Source organism: Solea senegalensis, linkage group LG16, assembly GCF_019176455.1.
Source record: "Solea senegalensis isolate Sse05_10M linkage group LG16, IFAPA_SoseM_1, whole genome shotgun sequence".
Lineage (NCBI taxonomy): Eukaryota > Metazoa > Chordata > Actinopteri > Pleuronectiformes > Soleidae > Solea > Solea senegalensis.
Window position 1 is genome coordinate 13,942,406 of NC_058036.1, and position 27,631 is coordinate 13,970,036.

Sequence of the window (27,631 nt, forward strand, 5' to 3'; positions counted from 1 at the left end):
GACAATCGGACACACAGACATATGGACACACAACATGGACTTCGGACAACGGACACAAGGACTCGTTCAGACATGGGACAATCGACACATTTGACAATCGACAATCGGACACCGGACACACAGACACACAGACACACAGACATGGACTTGGACATGGATTCAGACACACGGACACCGGACGGACACACTTTGGGACACACAGACATGGATTCGGACACGGATTCAGGACACAGACTCGGGGACTGACTCCTCTGGACTGAGACTGATTCGAACACACGGACTGGGACTGGGACTCAGACTCGGATTCGGACACGTGGACTGGGACTCGGACGCGGTCCACTTTTATTGCATCTGGACAAGTGATTCAAAAAACTGTGTCTATTCAAAACAATGCAGTCGGCCTCACGTTCTCAGCCTTAGACAAAACGAGTGTTGGAGAGAATGTTGTGGGAGGGGAATGCTAACAACAGGAAGTTAGCTAAACGACAGGAGCTCTTAGCAGTAACTGCATGAGCTGCCGCGACAGTGAGTCTGTCTTCTGTCAGCGCTCCTTCAGTTAACAACACTCTCATTCATCACAGCGTCTTACTTCTTTCACTTTTGTTCCCTCATAAGTGAGATAAGAGTTTTTCTCCGTGAAGGTTGCTGATGAGGAGGAGAATTCCGTGTGAATGATGTCGAGGCCGCTAACGCTCCCTGCTTCAGATGCTGCGAGAGGACACCGTCTCTTTGGTAAGCCGAGCAGAGCCTCACAAAACGGCCTGATACGGAGTTATTGATCACCTCTGTCAGACCAAGGCTGGTAATTCACACCGGTTTACCCTCCATTCATTATAGCAACCATTAGAATGTGTCTCCCAGCAGTTGTGTCGTGTTCCCTAAACTCAAGCCTAACCAAGGCTGTACCATTCCAAACCATGATGGACACACGCCATCAGTTAGTCCTGCGATTGGCTGTTGCAGGGTATCTCACACATTGGTTCATATCAAATTCAAGGACTTTTCAAGGACCAATTCCTTCAAATTCAAGGACAGAACGTGCTGACTCAGCTTAAGATGGAGGACAACTTGTAAGAACGACTCGGTCCATGATGGCGTCCTCTTTTATTGATGTTCAGCAGCTCTGCATCTGGACAAGGGATTGTCCTCAAAGTCCGTCTTTGTCTTTTGTCTTTGGTGAGATTTCCCAGACATCACGTCGCCATTTTCTCTCTCTCTTTCTTAACTTTACTCGCTCATTGTTCTGCACGGAATCTCACGTCAGCGGCGGAGAGAGAGAGAGACAGTGGACAGTGTCCACAACATGGCGAGTAATGACGTCAAACAGTAGGTGGCGTCGTCACAAACAAGGGAGACACTGACCTAAATATCAACGTCACTTCTTCACTGCACAACATTCAAGCACTTTCAATGACCCATGTCTATTTAGGGCAATTTTCAAAAAACTTTCAAGGACCCTGAATTCTTTTTTTCTAATTCCCAAACATTCAAAGATTTCAAGGACCTATGGGAACCTTACTGTTGACCTGTCAGGTGTGTACTCAGCCTCTCACCAAGCGTCACCAGGATCGGATGAATGGATGAGAGTGAGACAGACCTTTCATCTGGTTTTCATCAGTTCCTCTCAAACGTGACGTCGCTGAGTGACGACAGTGAAGAAAGATCAAAGTCGTGGAGGAGAGTGTTGTTCGTGGCTCGGTGCGAGTGATTCAAACGTGCTGCGCTGATTAATAATCACTGGATTCTGTTTCTACTGCAGCACAGACACGTTCACTCTCCGCAGCTTCAAAGTCAGGCTTTTTCAAACCAAGCCTCAGGTTTATCTCAACAGCTCGTCGTTGCTGTCACAGCGACGCATGCATCACCTCCATGAACGATGATTTCCCCTCACTGTTCATAATTTACACCACTGCACATCCTCTCTGTTTACATGGACGCCCAAAGACAGACAGACAGACAGACAGACAGCTCTGTGTGTGTGTACATTATGCATGACGATGTACGGTATATTAATATTAACCATTTCAGTGCATATTTGATCCGTAACAGGAGACACTGTTCGGTGATCTGGTCCAGGTTTGTCCATCAGAGACAAAAGAAAACATGCCGAGTGATGGAGAGAGACAGGAGGAGAGACAGAGGAAGAAGAGATAGAAGATAGAGAGAGAAAGACACGAGGAGAGACAGAGTAAGAAGAGATAGAAGATAGAGAGAGAAAGACAGGAGGAGAGACAGAGGAAAAAGAGATAGAAGATGAGATAGAGAGAGAGACAGGAGGAGAAGAGAGATAAAAGATGAGAGAGAGAGAGAAAGACAGGAGGAGAGGGAGACAGAGGAGAAGAGATGAAGATGAGAGAAAGAGACAGGAGGGAGAGACAGAGGGAAGAGAAGAGTTAGAAGATAAGATAGAGAGAGAAAGACTCTGCTGACAGTTCACTGCTTCATCAGTGAAGCAGAGACACGACAGATGAATGTCCACAGCCTCATTCATTCATTCATTGACCCTTCATCTCATCTGGGTGCCTCGTGTTCTGAGAGCAAAGCTAAACAGTGAGCAGAGAAGTGTATCATCATGAGGTGGAAGTGTCATGAGCTCATAAATGTGAGGCCTCTCTGCTCCACCGTTGACCCGCGCGTCAACTGCTTCATCTTCTTATGTCATCCATCCTTGTAATGGCGGTAATTACAGGACGTATGCAAATCCCACTTAAACCAATCATCATCTGCAAATGCTAAGGTCGGGTCAGTGCGGAGAAAAGAGGAGTTCCTCCCTTCCTCTACTCTCATATTCTCCAGCACATTCTGCAAGGTTTGTTTTGATGTTTTATTCCACAAAAACTTACATGATATGGACAAAAGTGCAGGACGGTGGTAAGTGAAGAGTTTATTTAAAGCACAAAAACAGGTGACAGGCATGAAGATCCTCAAATATGTGACTAAAGCGCAGACGCGGGATCGACGTCATCACAGAAGCACGTGCAATAACGTCCACTCACAAAAACAACGCAGACAAAGGAAGTGGGAGTGGTTAAATACACTGAGGAATCAGGGAGGCGACAAACAGCTGTGACGAAGCAGACTCAGGTGAAACAGGCTAATCACAGAGGGGGGAAGTAAAGTGCACGCAGACAAGGGACGGAAAGGACTTCAAAATAAGAGCGGATTTCACAATAAAATGACATTGACAATGGAACATGACAGGCACGCTTGACTGTAATGACATATTTAAATACATTTAGTTGACAGAATGGTTCAGTCCTTCAGTCACTGAACTGAAAATACCAGTGAACGTGGTCACGATGGTGCTGTCTGCTAAATGTTGGAGATGAACGAATGTTTTTCCTCTTTGATCTACAGTTGGACATTGTTACTTTGATTCTTCAGGTTCTATCACTGATGTAAAGTCGCGCTCGACCTCTAGAACAGTGACGAGGTCACACACTGACGGTGGACGAGAAGGTCTGGCTCACAGTCTCTGTTCCAGACCTGCTCAGTCAAGTTCTTCTTCTTTCTCGTCCTGTCTTTGTCCACGGGGACACAAAGAATAGAAAAGGACCTTCCTCCTCGTTTAAGTTCAGCAAAAACACGATTGAGAAACAGTTATTTTATTGTGTGAACATCATTTTCTTGGGAGGAAAAAGGAGAAGAGCTCTCCTCCCCCGAGTCCCCTCCTCTCACGTCCTCCTTCACTTCTCACCCTCTTCCCCTCCTGCTGTCATTTCTCTCCCTTTGCTCACCTTCTTGCCCCCTTTTAATCCCCGATTCTCACACTCTTCCCCAAGAAAAAGCCTGAACATCGTCCTCCTCTGGCTCTGTCTGTCCTCGTCCCCTGTGACTGTCTCACCTTCCCTTCGTCTCTCTGCCCTCGGGGTCAGACCTGGGTAGCTCTCTGTTTTCTTGTTGAAAAACATTATAGGATTAAAGCCATTAAAGTTTCCGTTTTGCAAAAATATAATCCACAATTTTCGCCTCATTTGAAGGTCAATTCTCTGCGTTAAAGTGTCCGTCTGAAGGATTATCGGGATTATGATCAAAGTCATTTTTAGATGTCAGATTTTGTTTGTTTCTTTTGTTTTATCTTTGCATACTGTGGATTTAACAGAGCTCACAGCGTTGATGTCAATATTCTGACTTCTGGTGAATAGGTCGCCTTCAATTTCACCATCATTCCCTGGAAAACGACAGCAGCTCGTTCAGTGCAGGATCTAGTGTTAATCTAAGCAGCAGGAGTGTGTGTGTGAGTGTGTGTCGCTGGTTTGAGTGCAAATAGGAGGATTCAGTGTAAATCCTGCTGCTCTCAGGGACACAGTGTCCTTCTTTCAGAGAAGCAGCCAACAAGTCTAATCTGCAGCATGAAAATGAGAAGATGTGTGAGAGGGAACACGACGAGCTTCTCTGAGACCGAGTCCCTGCAGTTTTTATCCAAATTGTGTCGCTTTCACCTGAGAAAAGTACAAAAGTAGCTCTGATTTTGGCATAAAAATCGTTTTCAGTACAAAAAAAGTCTGTAAATGTGAGTTAAAAGGACAGTTTCATAAAGGTTTTATGAATCCACCCTCATTTTCCTTAATAAAGTAGATAATAAAGGCAAAATGAAACAGGATACATTAAGATAAAATTAAAATTAAGATAAAACTAAAACTCTAGTTTAAAAAGAATCTAATATCTCATAAAAAAGTACAATTCTTCAAATATCATCAGTATGAACTGACACTGATGATTATTGTTCATGAAAATCCAATTCTACTATAAAATCTTATTTTTGACAAATAAAATCACTTGTTTTTTTCAACAGTGAAAGCTACAAATGCTTATTGTTATTATTATTATTATTATTATTATTATTATTATCATTATTATTATCATGATTATTATTATATCACCATTATTATCATTATTATGATTATTATCATCATGATCATTATTATTATATCACCATTATTATTATTATTATTATCATTATTATTATCATGATTATTATTATATCACCATTATTATTATTATTATTATGATTATTATCATCATGATCATTATTATTATATCACCATTATTATTATTATTATTATTATTATAATAATATCACCATTATTATTATTATTATTATTATAATAATAATATCACCATTATTATTATTATTAATAATATTATTAATATTATTATTCGTATTATTGTTATGTTATCATATTATTATTATTGTTGTTATTATTATCGTTATTATAATCATTGTTATTTTGGTATATTGGTATTTTTATTCGACAAAAATGAAACAATATTTCAGGGACAAAGACTAATCCTTTTTTCAGTTTTTTTTTATGTATGAATTGTGTAATTATTTATTTATAAATAAACAAGATGGGTTTTCACTCAATAATTAAAATTTGCTGTCTTTTAAATGACAAAAATAATGTTTCTCCTGGAGCATAATTCCAGAATATTTGGCCTCTTTGTTCACAAACCGTGACTAATGCTCAATATTCATGTGAGAACGAGAGCAGAGCGATCAATGTGGCTCACACATCTGAGGGGAGAATAAAACACTGACCTCATTCTCCTCCTCTTTTCCTCTAATGCCCAATAACCCATGTTATTAAGTTAAAAAAGGAAAAAAAAAACAACACTTCTTTGTCTTTTCTTCACTTTTATCATTGTCCCAAGAAGATGGATTTTAATTCATGTAATGTACTGTTTGTACTGCACTGTAATGTATCGTGAGTCCATGTGTTTAAAGTGTCTCAAAACATGTGAACTGTAAAGAACTGAGTTTGCTTTGACCTCTGTCTCTGCCTTTAAGCTCTCGTCTCGTTAGCGTTAGCTATCTTCACCAGGCAGTTGCCGTATCACTTACTTTAAGCCACATTCAAAGCCGAGCGCATGCATAATGAATGCGCGTTATCGTAAAGAATCACAGCGCAGGTTCGTTTCTCCCGCAGAGATCTGACGGCTGCTTCTCGCTGGCGGGCAGCTCAACTATCTGAGACAGACGAGGGGCAAAAAAAAGCAAAATCCCTCTCGTGAAAATACTGACATCATTGGAGGCGTGGCCACGCGCACGCTCACCGCTAACCTGAGCAGCTGATCATTCCTGGATGTTTTATTTATCCGGACAGTCACATGAATGTTTGATGGAGGCGTCTGGCTGCATCGCTGCCCTTCACACCGACACTCTCTCTTACATGGACTCCGACAATGCATAAACACAATTATATTACACACTATTATATTATAATAAAATCACTATTATATGCAATGCTCATAAAATTAGGAAATAATAAAGTGTGGAATGGAGCAGAAAACATTAAACTCCAGTGTGGAACCTATATACATATACATACATACATACATATATATATATATATATATATATATATATATATATATATATATATATATATATATACATATATATGTATACACATATATACATAAAATAATACCTTTAATAAAAATGAAAAACAAAAAAGGTAATATACTTATCAAATATAGATACGTATTTCTTATATCAAATAAAATAAAATAGATTTAAGTTGCTAGTTGCTAAATAATTAGCATCACAGTCACTTTATATCCAAAGCTGTGTCATTCACACATTATTGATGCACCTCAGGTTGGTTTGTTATTCATATTAATAGGAGATGCTCACATGCTCCCATTATAGTTTATAATAGGTTTTGATGTGCGAAACATTTGCATTTTAAAATGACTAGCTAAACTGAGCTAGCTAATAACAACGTTAGCCACATGGCGTTCTGAAACGCACAGTGGATTATTAAAAGATAGCGTCTGGCATGAAATTACATTTTTTTAATCCCTGTGTGTGACTTAATGCAAACTCACCCCATAAGAACATAAGAGGTTCATAAGCTCTGGAGAAAGTTTGTAGCTTCACGTTGCGGCCTCTTCTTCCGTAGCATTTCCGTAGCATAGCATAAGGGAGATCAGCATCGGCATGACCCGAAGTATCTGTCTTTAAAAAGTACAGCCACGTATCTGCGCTGTAACAGCCACGATTTAGTTCTTCTGCAGTGCGTTTTTCCTTGTCCATCTTCATTAAACTGTGAAAACTCACGCAGCTAATGAAGTAGCAGTATCAGTAACGGTCCTTATGCATATTAAGTAGCCATGTGTTTTCTCTGGGACACGATTGGCCGAAAGATATGTCGATCAAACAACCCAAATTCAAACACAAAGTTGATGGTTTAAAGACTTATTTGTGACTTCAACTTGCATATTCTGTAACTTGTTGCTGGTAGTCTCAAGTAACCCACCCCTACATGAGGGTCGCGGGGGCACTGAGCCAATGTCAGCTGGCATAGGGCAATAAGAAGGGTCATACCCTGGACAGATCACCAGTACATCACAGGGACACATATAGAGACAAACAACCATTTACTCTCATTCTCACACCACGGTCAATTTAGAGTGTCCAATGTACCTAATCCCCATAATGCATGTTTTTGGACAGTGGGAGGAAACCGGAGAACCTGGAGAAAACCCAGGCACACACGGGGAGAACATGTGAACTCCATGCAGAAAGGCCCAGGGGTCAGACCGGGTCTTGAACCTGGGTAATTTGAAAAGTTAAAAAGCTAAAATAAAAAGTTGTGACCAGGTTTTGGTTCCCATGAGGATCACTGGTCCTGACAAGGTCAGTGTTTATGTCCTAAAGTGGTACCAAATATGAGCAAGAAGCAGAAGTGAATTGGTCCATTACGTTTGTGAGAAACTAAAGTTGTGATCGTGATAAGTCCTATTGAATCTCTATGTTTATTTTCTGAATTATTTGGAGATAATTCTTGGTGTTTTCAGCCACAGTGTTGATGTATGAAGGTGCCTCACTGGAGGTGTGCTTCTTCTGCCTCACCTGCTTCTTCGTGACATAAAATGTCATCACAGACACAAAAACACTGCTAGGAGAGTGAGAGTCGCGTGGCGCTGATAACTCATTTGACAAAGATTTGTTTATATTTAAAAGTTATGCTCTACAGCTTTGAGCACATTGTATGAACTATGAGTGACCAGAAACACAGTGGCTACTTTATATGAAACTCTGTATGGGTAAAATAGCTCTGTGCATTTCATAACTACGTCCTTCACGCCTCCATGAAAACTATGTTAACATGTAAACAATTACGTCCTACAGTCCAGACAGCAGACATTTTTTCCTTAAATTTAGAAAAGCACAGGAAGAAACTGTTCCTATTTTCCCTCCTAGCACTGACTCTGTGGTGACATGGATATTTATAATAGGAGACCAATGTCTGGTTACCCACCATACTTTCCTCCAACTGTTGATTTCTGCATCCAATTCATTCCCCTCATGTATAAAATGACCATCTGGCCATGCAGCATGTACCCCAGGGCAGCCTGGAGTGATCCACATTACACTGAACAAGGACTGTTGATTACAAGTTGAATCAGATAAGAGAAGTTAAAAACAAATCTTTGTAAATACACAAAGTGTTTTTTTTGTTCTTGTACGTTTTTGGTATATTTGTACTTGTGTCTGCGTATTTTTACCTTTTGGTCACTTAACGCCGTTGGTCAACATCAAAGATGAGAACGTTTTTCAGCCGCAGCATGGCCTCAAGTGTTCAAAACAACATTAATGTCCGAGAGAGGAAAGGAGTGAACTGGGCCCACAGGTCCACCCAGTGATGTGTAGTCACAGAGCAGCAGCAGCCCTCAGTCCATATAAACTGTAAGAAGCTCCTTTCGCAGCCTCAAAACATGGAAACAAGACTTGATGCCTTTTCTACACAGATACATTTCCGTCTGTTTGCAATGAGCTGAATGAGATGCACATTGTGAAAAATAACAGGGAGCCAATATGGAAGAGCTTATTTGGCAGTTTCTCCTGCAAACCCATAAATGATTTTGTTTGGCATCCGATTGTTTATTCATGACTCAAATTAAATGCATACAAAAAAAGTGAGACATATGGAGTTGAATGAATCTCATATTGCTAGCTGTGCTCTCAAAAGGCCTCAACTCTATGAAAACACAACGCTCAGTGACAACAATGAGGAACTCTTACATGGACCTCATTTGGAGATAATCTTGGCAAGAGCATCACAAATAGATAATACCTTTCAACATGATCATCATTCTCTATTCATCTACATTGCAATTAGTCACTTTCCAAAGGCCAAAAACTTATAGGCAGAGCAGCCAAGTCACTGTTCCAACCCCTTAGGCTTTGGGGTTAGCCTCAGTGATTAAATTCGGACAGAAATAGACAAATCTAAAGTCTGCTGTCATCCGACTGATGATATGTGTTTATGTTTATTTACAGGATATTGTAATTTGGACACATGGATTTGTGTGTGATTATTTAGACTACATGTTTTGATGTTCCATAATGATACAGGGATGATGTTCGTTAAAAAAAAAAAAAGAAAAAAAAGAAAAAGATATTCCGATTTCATATTCTATACAAGGCACAGACTGGTCATGTGATTACTTATGTTAAATTATTTCATTGCAGAAACTCCCCCCCCCAAACTCTGCACTTCCTCTATTTGTTTACCTTTCACCTTTAAACACGTTCTTGGTTATAAATGTATATAAAAGCACGGGCTGAATCTAAAAAAGCAGTCTCTCACGTGCAGTTTGTTGACTTTCTATTTCCAGCTCTATGAAGACAAATATACACAGTCAGTGGAAACCATGATGGTGGAGATGCATATATACAGCGTTGGAGGATGGTCAAATTCCCTCCGGTCACCAGGGTGACCACAGGTGGTTTTTATGTAAAACACCACTGTCTGATCAGTGAATATATATCCCTGAGTCCTGAGTGTCCTCCACAATTCACTTTATAGTTATTGCTGTCCACAGTGTCTCTAAGAAAAGGCTCAGACATTGCCGCCCTGAAAAAGTGCAAAGCATGCGCTTTCACATTTCTGAAACCAGTTATTTACTCAATGTATTTTCCTTTTTCTAATTGGGGAACATGTCTGGTTGAAGGTCCATAAAGTGAATCCTGGCCAGGATGACTTATCTTGATAAATGATCAGGTAGGAACAGACACTCTTCCGGCTAAAAAAGAACACCTCAACAATGTGGAGACATACTCTCTTCACATGTGTGCAAATGCAACCGACTGGTCCATCGGTGTCTTTATGGTGCTGAAATTAACCCAGCGCAGCTCGTGTGCATCAGCTCACCATGAGTGCTACAAGCAAACTCCGGCTCTGTGAGGACTCTCTGACAGACCTTACACTTCTCATCCTTGTCCAGTCTGAACTTGGTTTTCGAGGCCTGCATCTGCAGAGAAGAGGACAAAAGGGTAACAGGGTGAGGACAATCACAAACAAGACTACACATAATGTTTGCTGAAGTGAAAAAGAAATGTGGAATACATTCATAAACTCACCCAGATCACCTTGTGCTGCATGAGCTGCACCTGGGCCAGCGCCTTTTGCAGCTTCACCATCCGTCGCTGGTGAACGGTCGCCCTGATAGATCTGAATAAGTATTGAGAGACCAGCTGAACAGACCAGGAGTCTGGCAGGAGCTGGATGACCTTCTCCGCAGCAAAGGCCTGAGGGTTGTTGTTGAGCAGGTCTACTACAGTGCTGATCAGATCCTCGGAGCCCAGGTAGATTTGGAGTAAGGTGAGCAGTAGCTCCTGAGGGTCCTGGTCCTGCACAGCCCTAAAGCAGTAGGCTTCTGCAGCCTGGAGGTCTCGCTCCTGGTGTACAAGCACCTGCAGAGCCTGGGAGTGTTCCCCTCTCCTACCAAGGAGAATGGCTTTCTCTCTGTGCAGGGCTGTCAACTTGACTCTCTCTGAAATGAGGGGAAAATGACTGTAACAGCAACTTCTGGGTGATTCGACAATGATTTATGTTCTGACAAGGCATACACACACCATATAGAGTGGAGACATCATAGAATTTAGATTCCCACAACAGATGTTGCAACTTCCCCCTGGTCGGCCTCAAATCTGCTTCCTCTTCCTCTTGCAGCATCTGAGTAACATATGCCAAGGCCAGACGGTTGTGATGGCTTTCCTCCTGAGGGCAGATTGAATCAATCTTGTCTCACTGCATTTAATAAAAATGTCAGGGAATTCCATTAGGTAGCTGCTGCTCTACCCACCTCACTGGTCAAATCATGTATCAGGAACTCAAGATACAAAACCAACGCCAGCAGGTGCTTTTCCAAAAGAACAAGGACGTCTTGTGTTTCCAATCGATCCTCTCGGGGACGTTTGGTGAAAAGCTGCACTCCTATCTTTTTCAAATAATAATAATAAAAAAAAACTGTTATTGATGATATATAATGACGAATAATTGCCCCATAATCAAGGCAGACTTAATATGATTGAGTGGGTGGCTTTAGCCCACGCTGCATAATTGTATTGTGCAACTCTGCCCTCTGCAGTCGTACTGAGAGCATGAAACCCGAAAAGGCACCTCTTGGTTTCTCTGCAGAGTCCAGTCTGCAAATTTCCACACAGTCTCTTTGTCGTCCAGCTGACTGAGGGTCCACACGATGTGACCGTACACATCCGAGCAAGAGGAGTCTTTGTGGGAGCCATCTGCAATCTTCACCCACGTCTGAACAAAACAACACAATGTGCTAAATCACACAACTACATCGAGACAATATACAACTTTATGAGTGGAGGATATTACCTCAAGTGCATCAGTTTGCTTCCCATGGCTTTGATAGAGGGAACCTAATGCAAAAAATCTGAAAATAAAACAAGATTAAAGACCAAACACTCCATTCAAACCAAATTATTGAAGATTTTTGTTAAATTTATACTAGAGTGTGTATAGGGAATTTATTTTTCACCTTTTATATTGCTCCAAAACAGGAACACAGTATTCCAGCCTGCATTCATTGGGAAATATCACAAGCTGTTGCAGATTCTCTGTGTCTCCCAGTTCTGCATACAGCCTCAGGAGGGCGCAGTCCACCTCTGTTGAGCACTTCAAGTCCTGCTCCGTCCCCCTGACAGCTCTGAGGAAATCTCCCAAGAAGGTCAGGTAGTGATGAAATGTGTTTCTGTCCTTTTGCCAGAGCAGCTGGAGATCTCTGCCTCTGTTCTCTTGATCAAGCTGGGAGTGAAAGTCTTCACCGAGACATGTCCCTATGTCAGGGTAGAGGAGGAGGATTTCTCTGGGGTCCAGCTCACCTTTTCTGTTCAAGTGGGTTCAAGTATGGAAATGTGTTTCGCATAAATAGTTTTTAAACACACTTTGATTCTGGAGTGTCGTGTTTGGGGAATTTACCCTTACATGAATAAATCTTTGGCCTCTGAAAATCCCTCCTGGTAAAAGTGAACAAATCCAGCGAGACATGTGATGGTCTTCTGCAGATCCTGTCAGTAAAGAAACATTCTCTCAGAACCACACATACTATTTAATGCACCAATATTATGTGAGCTGAAAGGCACACTGTGTGACTACCCTTCAATCTCTGAGGCAAAGCATTTTACACTTAAGGACAATAAAAACCTGACCTCATTATAAAATTGAGTTTAAATTATACAACAAACTGACAAACAGCATTAAATGTAGAGAAAGCTGGATTGCAATTAAAGGGTGTGAAGCACTCTCAGACCTTCTTAATAGCATGTTAGCATGCTAATATGCTAAACAGCGTGGCGTTTTCACATTTGCACGATGTTTGCGTGGCCTTTTTGCATGGAGTTTGCATGTTCTCCCTGTGTGTGCGTAGGCTTCCTCCGGTGTCTCCGGTTTCCTCCCACAGTCCAAAACCATGGACTGTGGTTTCCACCCTCATGTGGTGGATAAAATGGTAGAAAATGGATGTTGTGTTGTGTTTTTTGAGATATTTGTTAGATACAGATTTCAGAGCAGGGAGATATTCATGTTATACTTTTCACCTTGTATGAGTCAAGTGGCCGATGGCTTTGAACTCCATTCAGCAGCAGCAATGCCTCCTCGACCTTCTCTTGTCCTACGAGTGCCTGGATCTGCTCCTCCAACGGCACCAGGCGCAGGCTGAAAATATCTCTCTCTGTGAACACAACCACACCACCTGAGGAGAGATAATGTGTTTTGTTGTAGGGGCATTTAAGAATGAGTGTTTGGACAGACATGGGTCGCCGTCTTTTTTAAAAGAAGGCCACAGTTTCAACAGGTTCATGATACTGTCCGGTTTTACCTGGCGTGGAGAGCAGACCCTTCGCTCCATGGACACTCACAGTCTGTTTGCACTGCTGATCCAACATGCTGTAGATCAATAGCGCATGGGGCTGCACGGTGAGGATGTAAGGGAAACACACTTTGGCTGCGAGTACGTCCGGAGACCACTGCAGGGGAGGACACTGGCAAGTCCCTGTCTTCATCACAAACATGCCTGAGGGATGATAGTGACGAAATTATATCTTGGCAAAACAAATATCCTCTGGCTTGATGAATATATGGGGAGCTTATATGAAGCACTCTGTGACGCATGGAGATGGTTATACTTGGCTGCATGAAGAACAAAATGTACCGTAAATATTTTGGCAGCGCTTACCCAGTGATTCAGGCCCATTGAGGAGGAATTCCCCTCGGCCCGCTGAGGTTACAATGATGCGCTGTCTGCTGTGATCGTGAGGAAAAAGCTCCTCGCCTCTCCCAGTCTCGACATCACAGAGGAGATACCTGTCACAGGTAGCTAAACACACAATGGTGCCATCTACTGCCAGGGCCCAAGGATCCTGAAGTAGTGGGACTTCCTTGACAACCTCCCACCTGTCCACTCCCACCGTGTGTATATGGATCACTTTCCTGCGGCTGGAGGAAGTCACCATCCCCACACATCCTCCTCGATCTGTGAACGACGACTCGCTCACCTCGAACAAAGACACATGCTGGATTTTCTTCAGAGTAGGAACAGGGTCTAAGGAGAACATGTTGAGGGCAATAATGCTTCGATCCCACAAAACCAGCAAATGATTGAAAAGTGGGACAGCTCTCAGTTGCACTATAGGATTGTTTGATCCTAGTTTTTTTGTTCTGCCATCTCTGGTTGTGATCTGCTCAGGACTCATGTCTCCATTTGTGCCGCTCGACAGGATGAGGTGCTGGACTGTTGCATTTTTGGTCCCGATGTACACATTTCGATCATAGCACTCGAGGCACTGGATGCTGGATCTGTCCTTTGCTTTGGAGGCTTCTTGTTTCGTGTAGACATGTGTTTTTATGAAAGCTTTAAAAGCCATTGCAGAAGTTTATTGCTCTTGTAATTTGGCCGTGCAAACGTGTGAATAAAAGCTCTCCAAGAAGAAAACAGAGTTCTTCTCCTGAAATCTGCCTAAATCAAAAACATTCGTGAAATAAAAAAAGATATCCCTACCTCGCTCTTGTCCCCCCTTCTTCTCTTGATCCTCCACAACATTAAGTGCAAGTACTTTCACCTCCCCATGTGACTATATCCTGACTGGAAGTCTGTGTCAGCATTTTATGTTGCTCATCCTGCCATGTGAGGACACTTACACAACTCATCCAGTTGCCCCACCAAGAAAAGCAGCTTTTACAAGAATGAAAAACCTTAGGAGCGGTGAAGAAGACGGATATTTTGAGGCGACAGAATTTACGGCCACATGTATTCTTGGCTCGTACACGGACAAAGTGGCGGCTTTTGGTCAGTGGATAATGGACAAGTAGAAGAGCAAGTGATCTGCTGATAAAACCATATATAGTCGCGCTCAGTTTGTCTACAGTGTGCGTGAGTTGGGTGTGATGAGGTCAAAAGGCAACCAAAACAGAGCAGAGGTTTGTTTTACAGCAACGATTGTCTGAAAGGGTTGCTGACATCGGACAATATGGCCGTAAAAGATGTGGAATTTAAACCTACCACCACAGTTTGTTATTTTGAACTCTGTGTTGTCTGTCTCCTCCGAGGAATTTCATATAAACAGATGCACGCACACTCCTCTGGATGGCATCATTGGAACAAATAAGACAAAACAGCAGACCCTAACATGACATCCATCTCAGCCTGATGCACATATACAGGTGTTTATTGGAGCAATCTTTAGAATATTAAGTATTTCACATGAAAGAAGCGTAAATCATGCATATTTCTTGTTTGTATAGTCCTGACTTCAAAGATACATGTTGTGAAATGCATGTGAAAACATCACAGGTTTTTGTTGGGTGCACTGTATGTGTGAGAGGACAGGACGCGTCTTCTCACTTCTCCCTGCCGCAGTCGGTGCACAAGATGTTGTCGCGCTGGGTGAGGAAGCCGCGTCCCACCAGTGACATGGCGCAGTGCATGCACGTGAAACACTCGCTGTGCCACTGGCGCTCCTCAAACGAGATGTACTTGGCCCCCGCCAGACCTGCAGACAGCAAACACGGTTCAGTGCTTTTTTTTTTACACAATGTTCAGGGTAACGACACCTTGTTTATCAGACAGTTCCTGCATAAATGAAAGGGAGAAAAAAAAAAGGGCATTAAATATGTACAGGGTCTGAGTAAATGAATACTCACTAGTGATGGGCTTGGTGCAGCCCACGCACTTCTTTGCGTACAGGTTGCTGAAACATTCGAGGCAGTAGGGGTAGTTTTCCCTGGAGGTGAAGCGCTGACCCGAGAGCTGCTTTCTACAGCCGATGCAGAGGAAGCACTCGCGGTGCCAGGGCTTGTCTTGGTAGGTCACTCCACCCGTTGTGATGGCCTACAACGTGACCCAGGACAGACAAGCAAATCCATAAAAGTCACAAAAAAGTGACACGGTTTTCAAAAAGCATCCCTATCCCATACAGTCACAGCGTGGCTAAGGGTTACCTGAGTTAAGGGCCCTGGGAAAACACTTAAGCTGTAATCCTACCTTCTTACAAGCGCAGCACTGGTAGGCAAACTGCTTCTCAAAGCAGGGCACGCAGAAGTAGCCGCTGTCTTTGGGGATGAAGGACTTGGTTCCTATTGGCTGTTGGCAGCGGTGGCACAGGAAGCAGGTCTCATGCCAGCTGTTCCCCTTGTATTCCATTTTGCGGGAACCTGGCACATGGGATGAGAGCAGCTTAGTCAGCATATGGTTCCTCCACCGCGACCTAAAATAGTGCCGCTTTATCTTTAGGCAGGGGACAATGCGATCTTGATCATCTTGGTGAGAATTTGGGGCGTGGATGAAACTGCACTGCTGTCTAGTGTTTTTTGTTTTGTTTGTTTTTTTACTATTTAGCCATTTCTGCACAGCACATGTGCCATAACTATTATGGATGAGAAGTCTTTACAGCTCCATGGTAACTAAACCGTTACGTATCTGCAGGGATTGTTAACTGATTCATTTAAATCATCATTCGGGTTTTTCCAGACAATTAACTAAAAAGAAAGAAAGAAAACATTTTCGTACGGTTTTGCCCTCTGTTATTGTTGTTTTGTGTCTCAAAGGCACAGTTTGTTTTTAGTGGATTCATTTACACATTACACGTCTTAGCAGCTTTATATGTGTTGTAAGAAAGAGAACATGTCCGTCCTTGAACCCCATCAAAAACAGAACTGCAGCTCGATTTCAATTTTGGAAGCTTAATGTTCCGATTTGTACGAGATCATTTTGCTCACCGACATTCCCAGGGCTATGAATGAATTGAAATGGCTCAGTAAGTGCACACAGGTCACACGGTGTATGACGGTATACCTGGCATGATGGTTTTCTTGCAGGTGGTACATTTGGAGGAATAATCGTGAGCGTGGCACTCGGTGCAGAGCAGCAAATCGTCCTTTGCGGCAAAAGCCTTTTCCACCAAAGAGCGGCTGCACTTGGCACACTTGAAGCACTGCTCGTGCCAGTGGTGATCCTTATAGGACAGGTCCTATAGAGTTGGACACATTACTAAGGTAAAATGTCTCTTTTTTCGAATTAGAATTATGTGGGAATTACAGCAGTTGGTCCAAAATTACATATTTCCTTATTGTCGAAATCAAACCTCTAAGGCAACACTGTTCTTACCTTGCAGTTACAGCCAATTGGTACAGAGCATTCCTGACAGCAATTGGCGAACAAATTCTCATAGCACTTAGTGCAGTACTGTGTGTCTTCTTTCATGATGTACTTCTTCCCCAGCAGGGAGTCTTTGCAGTAATGGCAGTCGAAACGGTCGCTGGTGGACATTGTTGTTTGCTGTTCTTAGCTGCAGGTCAGAGAGAGAGCAGAGGGTGGAAAATGGAGAGTGAAGGAAAAACAAAAAAAAAGGGACAGATGGAAGACACCCCGCTACAGTCCAGGCAAAACTCCCCCTTTCAACGCCCGAGTGAAGAAGCCACAAGAAATGGTCTGCACTTCTTTCAGATAGAATCTAAGCAAAAGCAGTGAGTCTCTACCTCGATGGATGTGGGTTGAGGATGAGGCTAAAGCTGGGGGTCTGCAGAGGCAGAGGGGTAGGGCAGGGATGAAAGCACTGAGGCAGGATTAGGGGTATCCACTGTGGGCCATCTTCTATAAATACTGCCTCTCTTATTAGTGATAATCTCCGGGGAGAATGGACACGCTCCACTGCATCATATCTGCACCTTTTAAGGGAACCAATGGGCCACATATCGCTAGGCCTTCGAAGGGATTTCAACCATCCTGAAGCAGTGAGAAATGCAAACGACGGGCAAACGTTCACAAACATGAAATATAATCATATAATCATCACATTTTTACAGACATATCTGTGATCATATCATTGCTACAGTGGAAGTAGTTGGCCATTTGGACGCTCTGACGTGTCTGGACATGCTTGTGGCATTCGTCCGAGGCTGTCGAACACGCGAGGCAGTTGCAGATGGCTTATAAGAGTTTGGCGCCAGCAGCTTTTTTTTCTTTTTGGTTTGCCAGGTACTGAACCACATTGCCAGCGCCTCTCAGTGGCTATTGTGAGTGCTTTGGCAGCTTCCCGGTAAACAGGGAAACTGCAGGCCTGTGGACGTTCGATCCATCCACGATGAAATGAAAGAGGAGGAGCACAAATGACAGATTAATAGCGACTATGGTGTTAACTTCAATAAAATGCTATTTTTCCTAAAATCCTGTAGAATGAGGAGCCGATTCATCACATACATGTTTAATGTTTGAGTTCAATCAGCCACACAACAAGGGAATTTGTTTATAATCTGATACAAATACTTATTTTTCTACCTTATCTTTGACTGTCAGTGGGCTGATTACACTTGATTATTGTAACATGTGTTCATATCAGTTTTCTAGAAGGATCAGTGAGTGGACATCGTCATATAAATAGCCTGGGAAGACCACCAGCCCAGCCCACAAGCTTAATCTCTTGTATACACACACAGGAAGGTCAGTGACAGGGATGGGGCTGAGAGGAATTCTGCAACTCTGACTGGGTGACCTCTGTCATCTCTCTACACTCACAAAAAAAAATCCAGAACTATAATCTGATAACAAATACACTGTGGTCCATCTTCGGATCAACAGATTATTTTTGGAACATGGTATTTACAAACCTCTGAGGAATCGGCAAAGGCCGTGTTATTTTTGACCTACAAGATGCATGTTATGTAAGCCTTTCAGCACACAGTTCATCATATCAGTAACACTTGTGTGGGACGGATTTACGATTTGAACCCAAGTTCTTTCTACTTCTAAATGGGCGGAGCCTAGGGATTAAATAAACATTACCTTGCCATTGTATTTTATTCTTGCTACCTTTTGGTGGTCATTCAGACCTTAAATAAACCGGGTGGTTTACTCATTGCGTTTATGCTGTCGGGCTTAATCTGTAGTCATGCATGCGTGTTTGTATTACTTTTTTTGTTTTATTCGATATATAACTGCTCTGATCTGATAGATAACAGGTGCTGATCTTTGTCTCGTGGATTACGAACCCCTACACCGCGCTGTGCGCCAACGCTGCAGAGCAAAAAAATCCTGCTGATCTTGCATATTCCTTTTTGCCTGCTTAATCCTCTGAAGTCAACTAGTGAGCAGCTGCCAACAGACTTCGTACGCGGCCTGTCCAGCCCCAATAAATAGGCCTTTATTTGACCTGGACTCAGATGTCCTCTTATCTTAACGTATTCAGGCTTTACAATCAGGTGTCAGTGGCTGTTTTCTCGCTCTTCATGAAATGATCTCTGAGAAGAAGAGAAGCATTTACTTTGGTGGCTCCTTTGAGGTGTTGACTTGTTGCAGACTGAGACAGATCAACGCGACACAGTTGCGTTTCTCTGCAGCACAAAGGCCTCGCCGCACCGGAGTTGACAACCGTTGGCATGGCGATGACAACATAAGTGGGATCCATTAGGTTGAGAGGAGAGGCCGCTCTTGTAGTTAATGAGAGGTCTCACACAGACCTGGTTTCTTTGAGAAGGCTTCGGCTGTCTTCTGCTGATGTGCAGATCCTGCTTTCAACGTGGTGCTTTCAACTGAACAGGATAGCCACATAGGGGCTTCCTGGGGATGAGGAGATACAATCTATTGGGTCTACAATCTTGCAAAACCTTACACCCCTTCAGGGAGGCCCTGTGAGGGCCCCGGGTAATGCCCCCACTAAGTCTGCCCCTGTATTCCAGTTCTCACCAAAGTGAGTCATGGTATGCATGGGTGACAAGACCTGTTACTGAGCCAGACATCTGATCTCCGCCGCTAAAGAGGAGAGAAAGTAAAGTCGACTCCAAGGAATTCACATCTCTTTAAAATCCTCCTTCCAGCCCAGAGATTGTGTGGTATCTGGATTAAAGGGTGAAACTGAAGCTGCAGATTAACCAACCACAACAAGTCATAGTCGTATGAAAACATATAAAACATGAGACCTCCAGTGTTGGATCGGTCAGGTAATGATGGCTGCGTTCAAAGGCGCAAAAGCCATAAGGCTGACCTACGTGTGACAGGATATATGACAATCGTTAGTAAACCTTGTCTTAAGAACACTATCCAGGAATACCACCTTAATCCTCACAGCCACTTTCCATTACACCAACACTGCAGCACAAGTTATCAGACGATTAAAAGCAACCAACACCAGGCTCTCTCAATAGTATTCATTTACAAATTGTAAAACCAGAATCACAATTTGGAATTGAAACTACTGTTGCTGCGATGTTCTGTTTTACAAGAACATGTTCTGTCAAACCTAATATCGTGGCTCGTCGGAGGCAGCAGAGACGAGCTGTGGCGATGACACTGACATATGATTGTCCCCTAAGTTGCTATGACAACCTTGATAGCAAGCTCACGCATCCAGCAATTTGAAAGCAATAAAGAAAGTCCGCCATTTGGTTTCACACTCGTCTCCACGGCACATTTCTCTTTAGCGGTGAAGCTGTGGTTGTCATGAAAATGCTATGGTGCTAATTCTTCTGGTTGTGAGCAGGAGAGGGAATAACGCTCCTCTCTGCCTTGACTCCTGCAAACCGGAGAGACAAACCTCGCCGACGCCACCTGAACTTTTACATTAATCCCCGACTGACACCAATGCATTATTGATGCCACTGACGGAGGCAACACACACACATTTATCACACAGTGTGACCTGCAGCGCTGAGTGGAGGCAGTTGACAAACATGTGTCGTGTTCACCGCGCACAGGATGAGATTTCTGCAAATATCAGAGAGCCAGCAAGGATATGGGGTAACTAACAACAGTTAGAGGATCACGGCGTATCCACCACAACACCATCTCTTGGCCCTCGTCAATCACTTATCAAGGCTTTTGGGCTGCTATTTATATACCTCTGCCTGCATTACATGGCACGGAGGAAGAGCGTGGGTATCAGCTGTGGAAATCACATTTGATACAGATGCAAGAACGCTATATTAGGCGGCATCGGCGGAAAAGACGCCAAGAGTGGCGAACGTTGTCAGACGTTAACGTAAAATGAAAAAAGGTCAGTTTAAAGTGACACTTTTTGTCACTTTTGTAGCGTTGCACAAGTAATATGGACCATAATGATGTAGCGAAGGCCTTAGCTTAGCACAAACACATTTCAATTTACAAAAAACAGTTCCAGTCTGTCGTCTTTTTTTTTTAAACTGTGAACATCAAATACTTGACCAGCTGTGTCTTTACAAAGAAGCACCGCGGGCCTCACTCGTGTTTTGCTCATTTCTCCAGATTTTTATTTTCTTTGACACTACCAGACATCTACAGTTACACATTTGGCGAAATTACATTGATTTGGCAAAATGAAATAGAACAAAAAAAAACTTGCACTGATTGACTCACTGATGACTGGTCAGTGAACTGGCAGAAAATTAGCATTGATGGAGAAACCTTCATGTCATTCCACACAGTATTACGTTTTTTGTTTTTTTTGAAGTTGTCGGGTCAGACAGTATCCCGATTCACCCTCTCCAGCGCCGCTACACACGCACAGATTCAGACACGGCGTCTGAGAAAGCCACGGCTCTTCATGTTTTAAAAAAAAAAACACAGAGAAAGGAAGCGAGGACGAAAAGAATAGAGATTGCGCAGAAAAAAACCTCCCCATCATATTGGTTCCAAATTCACCAACCACGTCGTACAAGAAACCTTTGTTTCCAAGAGTAGACTGTACAGTATGAAACCCACGAGTAGCAGCTTCTGGTTTCACAATAGCTCCATCCAGCACAGTGAGGCAACTCCACACAAATAAAAGTGCTGCACCTTTGCTGTGCGTGAGCTTTTTAAATTTGGGTCATGCCAAATTAAAATAACTTCTTCAGTGTAAAATTGCCTCCCTCGATGGATTCTAGTGTCTCTGATTCTGACTGAGTCGACTGGAGCACCAGCAGGACAGACAAAGGTACGGCGAAATCACATTCACTGCCCGACAACACTTCCATGTTACGAAGATTTCAACATTAAAAATATATACAAGACACCGCTTCTTCTTTCCCCATAAATGCAGACACTACAGGAGCCCCGACGGTGTCGTTTACATACGGGAAAGGATCTGTGTTAGTGGGCTGGTTTGATCCAGACGTTGATTCAGTTTACAGCAAGGTTTATACACGTCTCTCTATGGCATTTAGAACAATATCCCATAAGAAAAATAATTGACTTCATCAGTATTTACATCAATGGTCCCTTTAGATGGTGACGAAAATATCAAAATGATAACCTGACACATTTTGTGGTGTTTTGACCAAGAAGCCAGTGGCCTAGCTTGCATAAAATGTGGACACGGTTTCACACAGTACTTTTTTTTTTTTGTCAGTAGCTGCAGAGTCGCTGTTAAGACGCATTGTTTAGTGGAGAAGCTGTTCTGCGCGAGTGTGATATCTACAGATGAAGAGCTGTTTGTAGTGTCATCATGAGAGGCGTCGTGCTGTAAACAGTGGTAAAAGAAAGACAGAAATCCAGAAAAACAGCATCCACATGCAACTGCCAGCTGCCCAAACATCACTGGATTCAGAGACAGAAATCGTCCTGCAGTAATGGTCAACATCTCAAACATGGGCAGAGCTCACCGAGGACAATCCGGCCTAATTCACACCTGCCGCAACTACCTGGTATCAACTGCTGACAAAAACCAAACCAAAACAGCGTCGATGGTAAAGGTGAAATTGTGAGTACACAGAAAAAGCAGCTTCAGTTGGATGTTTGGATTTATGCTTTTCCTGTGTTTAGTTCAAAAAGACTTGGATCAAATCAAGATGTCACATAATGAGTTGTGTGGGAGTTTCGCGCTGCAGCGCCACGGCCCTGCATTGTACCATCACCACCGTCCACATGGGATCCAACCATGTGACACACGAACAATCCACGTTTAAAATAGTAACCTCCCGCTCACACGGCAGAGCCACATCTGCTGTCAAACACGGCTGGGGCTAATGATCACCATATGCCACCGACGACCACGCGAAGTGATGACAGCGTGTCTTACTGTACAGGCATTACCATTTGGATTAGCAGTGCAACATATGAACAAAATATGGAAAAAAAGGAAAAAAAAAAAAGAAGAAATCACAGCTACATCATTTTTTTTTTTTACAACTACACAATATGTACATGACACGATTCAACGACTTTCACATTTTGAGTTCAGTAAACACCGCATAGGTGACCGCTTCACTAGCACAGATGGAATTGTTCGTTTGGTGACACAATGCCTCACTTGAATAAATATTACATCAATATTTTCACGTTTTATGTTCGTCGTCCCCTCGCAGCCAACTCCAGAGCAAGATCTGCTGTGTGCCATTTCAACAGAAAGTGATATTTATAGACTAACCGGCAACCTCGCACTCTGAATATAATCTTTTTTCCTTTTTCTTTTTTACAGCGACATTCGCACATGACTGCCTTCACACTAACAAACTAACAATAAAACAACAGGAACGCAAAGAAAAAGCAGCAAACGGTGGCATGTTAGTGCATTTGTTTTGTTTTTTTTCTCTATAATTGTAATAAAAAAAAAATAATACAAAATAAGGCAAAAAAAAGAATTGGCTTGCAAATGAACAAAATAACAGCATGGTCATGTCACTGGGCCACTGAGCCTAAAGAACAACAGAATTTGGGGGCTTCTGACAGAACAATGAACAATAACCTTCTTGTCAAATGAAGGAAAAAGAATCTTAAATCACTGCCTTCAACAAAACAACAAAGCACTGCATAGCCCTTAAAAGCTCTATCCACCCCAGTACCACTTGTCAAGGTTATTGAATGCCTTATATTCCTTGTGCCTACGCAGGTAATCACAGGCCAGGCATGTGTGCTCTGCCCAGAAATAGGCCTTCTTTACTTTAAAGTGCCGTCGCCACTCAAAGTACCTGAGGTACATCTCCTCATTCTTGTCCAAGAGCAGCAGGTAGTCGGCCAGCTCCTTGGGTGACATGAAGTCGTCCACGTGAATGAAGGCGTCTCCCTGGATAAAGTTCTCGTAGTTCTGCCTGGACGGCCCGAGGACCACGGGCACCGTGCCCACGGAGAGCGGGTTGTACAGCTTCTCAGTGATGTAGTCCTTATGGATGGAGTTCTCAAAAGCCAGGTAGAACTTACAGCTGGCAATAGTGGGGAAGTAGTCTTGGTCAGAGATGTACTCCCCGAAGGCTTGTCCATACGCATGAACCTCAATGTGTTTATACAGCTCGTTGTAGTACTTCACCCGCACGTGGTCCTGGTTCCAGTTGCTCACAATCCAGCAGATCAACTTGTTTTTGCTGGGTGGGACAAAGTCCTCCTCACCTTCTGCCGCTATGATGGACCCGTAAGGCACTTCAATGTCAGCATCCTGACGATAATTGAGAGTCAGATTGAACAGGTTCTCGATCCCAGGCAGCTGGGACGAGTGCGACGGCGACTCCAGATTCATCCATACCCACTTCTGGAAGGATGGTCGCTGGAGCGGCGGCAGGTTGGACAAGTCGGTGCAGATGTCGCGATGATGGATGATGACCCCATCGGACTTATTGAAGAGGTTCCTGTCCGCTGTGACCAAACAGCCGTCGATGTTGAACAGAGAGCTGCACACACTCAGGTCATAGGTCTGTCCGAAGGGCCAGAGCCAGATTAGCACTGTGGTCACGTTCTTGTCGCTCTTGGTGGAGAAGAGGTTACTAACTCGGTCTGTGGACACGGTTGACTCGACGGGACCCGATAGCCAGCTGGTGGACGGTTTAAAATACATCAAAAACAGAGTGACAAAGCATCCCAGTATGAATGTGCCGAGCAGAAGGGGTCGTAGGATTCTGTGAAAAGGTGCAGATGGCATACTCTGTTCTGAAAAGGGGGGAAACAAAGGTAGAAAAGCCATAAAAGTCACCATCACAACAGTCAGACTAAATATTAATCAAGTAAAGGCCTTGCTATACTGAATCAGTGACTCTGAATGCCGTTTATACCTAATTTAAGTCTCGTCAACATCTGCATGTGAGCAAAGACCTTGTATTTGTTAATACAGACCTGGTGGATTTAACTGAACGCTGAAATCCAAGCGAGAGTGGTGAGAATAAAAGGCGGGGGGCGGTTCCTACATTGGGTCGCCGGCGGTGGGATCAATTCTTCGTTGAGAATCAGCGCTCATAGAAAGCGGAATTGCAGGCTTACAGGTTACAGGCCCCTTGCTCTCATGGAGAATGGCGTTCTAGTGGGACGCGTTTGACGTCAACGATGCCTCCTTTAAGGGGAACCGGGAGAGAGTCAGTCAGGGTCAGTGAGGAAAAAGGGAGCAGACACCAAGGTTTACACGCTGTCAACTCTTTCAGACATGATGGGAAATGAAACAAAAACACAGCGATTGTTGCAGAATTACCAGTTAATCATGGTTGTTGTTTTTAAGTTGCCAGTTAAGCATGGGTGTAAGCTTCCAGCTGTTATTAGTTTTTTTGCCATATACCAGGAGAATGCTGCCATCTTAAGGATGAGCAGGGAAGAGAAAGGCCCCCTGGCTTCAACATGCATTCATGTTGCATTACGACGTGAGTTCAGACATAAACATTCAGAGGTTAGTCCACTTATTCCATGACACCAGCTCCAATACTCATCTGAAATGACATATGGGGAGAGGGGTGATATTAGCCTCATGTATGATATCAGCACCATCCACACCATCCTCTGAGACTTTGGTATGCAGATTTACACCCGAAGGCCACAGCATGGACCGTGGCTCCTTTAAAGGCTTACACTTTCCATACATTTGTACATGTAGGCAAATCCTCTTACAAAAGAGGAACCATGCTCTTTCTGTAAGCGGCCGTGATAAGCTCTCCTGCTTTACAGAGGAAGGATGCAGCGGATGCATGCTCGTGCACTGGGCTACTGTCAATACGTCGGTGTCAGGAGGGATGTAACGTGGTAAAGTAACACGCCAGACTTTCATTGTGACACTGGCATTCACACACGGTGTCTATGATTAGCCTCCACCTGTTGTTCACATGCATAGAAATAGAATATACTAATAAAAGGAAAAGAGTCATACAGTACACGTGTCACACATCATAATCGATGTTTTTAAAGTGTTCTCTCCTTGAAAGGGAACTCTCCACTCCTCTTGGGGGAAGGATACTATTTCAGTATCAATATACGAGAGAGGGAGAGAATTCAACTCAGTGTGCTGCTACTGGAAAGTTCTCTCTCTTTTTTTTGGTTCTGGTGTCTGCAATTTGTGTTTTGAACGCTCCACTTGTTTTCCCAACGTATGACTCACCACAAGGGCACAGAACGTGGTAGATGACAGGTGTAGAGAGACGGGAGACAATTTCTTTGTTTACACCGATGAAGCATGATCACACGGGCTACACGGCGACCGCAGGGACGTAAACCACGGCGTTTATACCATGCACCGTACCAGCAGGGCCTTAAAATCAGGCCTACCACACATACAGCGTGTGGTAAAGTTATAGTAGTCTCCATGGTGACGGTGCTGAGGTCAGTGTTCAACATGGGAGGGTGATAAAGATGACACGGTCGTCGTTCTCCCTCCCTGCTGTCTTGTCCGTGCGCCGACACAAAAGGAACGAGAGCAGAGTAGTACACGTGCACGGACCGAGCATTAATTCACATTTAAAGAAATAAATAAACAACACAGCTGAGGTTTTTAGCAAATGTATTGTGATGTATTTGGGGCACAGGAGGGAGCCTCTCTCTCGTGGTGAGTCTGCAGCGGAGCACTTGAAATGACTGGCACTCACACACACACACACACACACACACACAAAAAGAAGCATTTTGAAAGCATGGAATGCTTGATGTGGTGTCAGTAAGCAGGTAACACGTACACTAAAGGGTAATTATTATTATAATTATTATTACTGAGGGTTTTCATTTTGATTCACGTGCATCCTGCCAGGGGTAAAAGGGACACTGCATCCCAGGTGAGAATTCATTTCCATCCACCAAGCAACTGAAGGTCATTTTAAAACGTGATGCTGTAGTGGAGCCTCTCTCTCTCTCTCTCTCTCGGTGTCTCTCTGTCTCTCTGTGACTGAAATGGTTGTGTTTGTGGGAGTGAAGCTGCATTGAAGTTGACGAGGATACTGGATTTTCACTGGAATACTTAACGTGTGTGTGTATGTGTGTGGCCCAACAATGGAGAGGAGAATTGATCCAACCTAAGAACCCAAATTCACACATTCATAGAAGGTGACCGTCCATATTGTGACCGTCCCCTCATGCATACACTGTTCGCGTGCATTAAAGATGGAGACATGATAGAGGAAAAACAAACACAGGCATATTTCTGTGTGTTTGTGTGTGTGTGTGTGAGGGGGTTTCTAATTAGCTGACCAGGATTTTGTCGCCAAAATCAGGTACTGACGCTCAGTCATGGGTGCGAAAGAGAGAGAGGGGGAGAGAGGGAGGAAAGAAACAAACAAAAAAATGCATTTGACTCACCATCTTGACAGGCGTGAGTCGAAATAGACCTTTCTTCTCATTTCCTCCAGAGGTCCTTCAGCCGCTTCAAAGACACCTTGCAACATTGGGAAGATGCGGATGAGACTGGGCGGAAAAAGATCGCACCGCGCGTGCAGGAAAAGAGCCGGATGAGCCCACGTCCATCGTCTCGATGCCGAGGATACCTATGGTTGCGATGTGCGCTGAATCTTCCTCGCTGCTGCTGCTGCTGCTGCTGCTGCTCACCGACGCACACAATGATGGCTGCTAAAAGACACCATACACACATATATATAATATCTATATTGTTGTTTGTTTGTGCACGAGCCTGCACACTAGATGCATGGCTCTGTATGCGAGGACGCCATGTATGTTCAGGCATGTGATGGGATGTGGA

At 43.5% G+C, this 27,631-nt stretch overlaps 3 protein-coding genes across 4 annotated transcripts; all 3 read right to left on the reverse strand.

Moving 5' to 3' along the window:
• Positions 1-9,249: 9,249 nt before the first annotated feature.
• Positions 9,250-14,373, reverse strand: LOC122782572 (transforming growth factor-beta receptor-associated protein 1-like). Its single transcript, XM_044046966.1, has 11 exons — positions 13,498-14,373; positions 13,141-13,335; positions 12,860-13,014; positions 12,249-12,331; positions 11,803-12,150; positions 11,640-11,697; positions 11,418-11,561; positions 11,101-11,235; positions 10,871-11,015; positions 10,376-10,788; positions 9,250-10,266 (listed from the first exon to the last, which is right to left on the reverse strand). Exons 1-11 carry the CDS (start codon positions 14,183-14,185, stop codon positions 10,120-10,122), a joined length of 2,511 nt encoding a protein of 836 aa, XP_043902901.1. The 5' UTR covers positions 14,186-14,373; the 3' UTR covers positions 9,250-10,119.
• Positions 14,374-14,948: 575 nt separating this feature from the next.
• On the reverse strand, positions 14,949-27,296 carry LOC122783200 (four and a half LIM domains protein 2-like). 2 transcript variants are annotated; one of them, XM_044047888.1, is made up of 6 exons: positions 27,235-27,296; positions 16,924-17,104; positions 16,612-16,786; positions 15,802-15,971; positions 15,462-15,648; positions 14,949-15,310 (listed from the first exon to the last, which is right to left on the reverse strand). In XM_044047888.1, exons 2-6 carry the CDS (start codon positions 17,083-17,085, stop codon positions 15,159-15,161), a joined length of 846 nt encoding a protein of 281 aa, XP_043903823.1. In that variant the 5' UTR covers positions 17,086-17,104; positions 27,235-27,296; the 3' UTR covers positions 14,949-15,158. The 2 variants fall into 2 exon arrangements, with proteins under 2 accessions (XP_043903823.1, XP_043903822.1); XM_044047887.1 differs by lacking the exon at positions 27,235-27,296 and adding an exon at positions 17,295-17,628.
• fut9a (fucosyltransferase 9a) lies at positions 23,323-27,535 on the reverse strand. Its single transcript, XM_044047885.1, has 3 exons — positions 27,235-27,535; positions 24,805-25,018; positions 23,323-24,621 (listed from the first exon to the last, which is right to left on the reverse strand). The coding sequence occupies exon 3, from the start codon at positions 24,611-24,613 to the stop codon at positions 23,531-23,533; it is 1,083 nt and encodes a 360-aa protein (XP_043903820.1). The 5' UTR covers positions 24,614-24,621; positions 24,805-25,018; positions 27,235-27,535; the 3' UTR covers positions 23,323-23,530.
• Between the last annotated feature and the right edge of the window lie 96 nt (positions 27,536-27,631).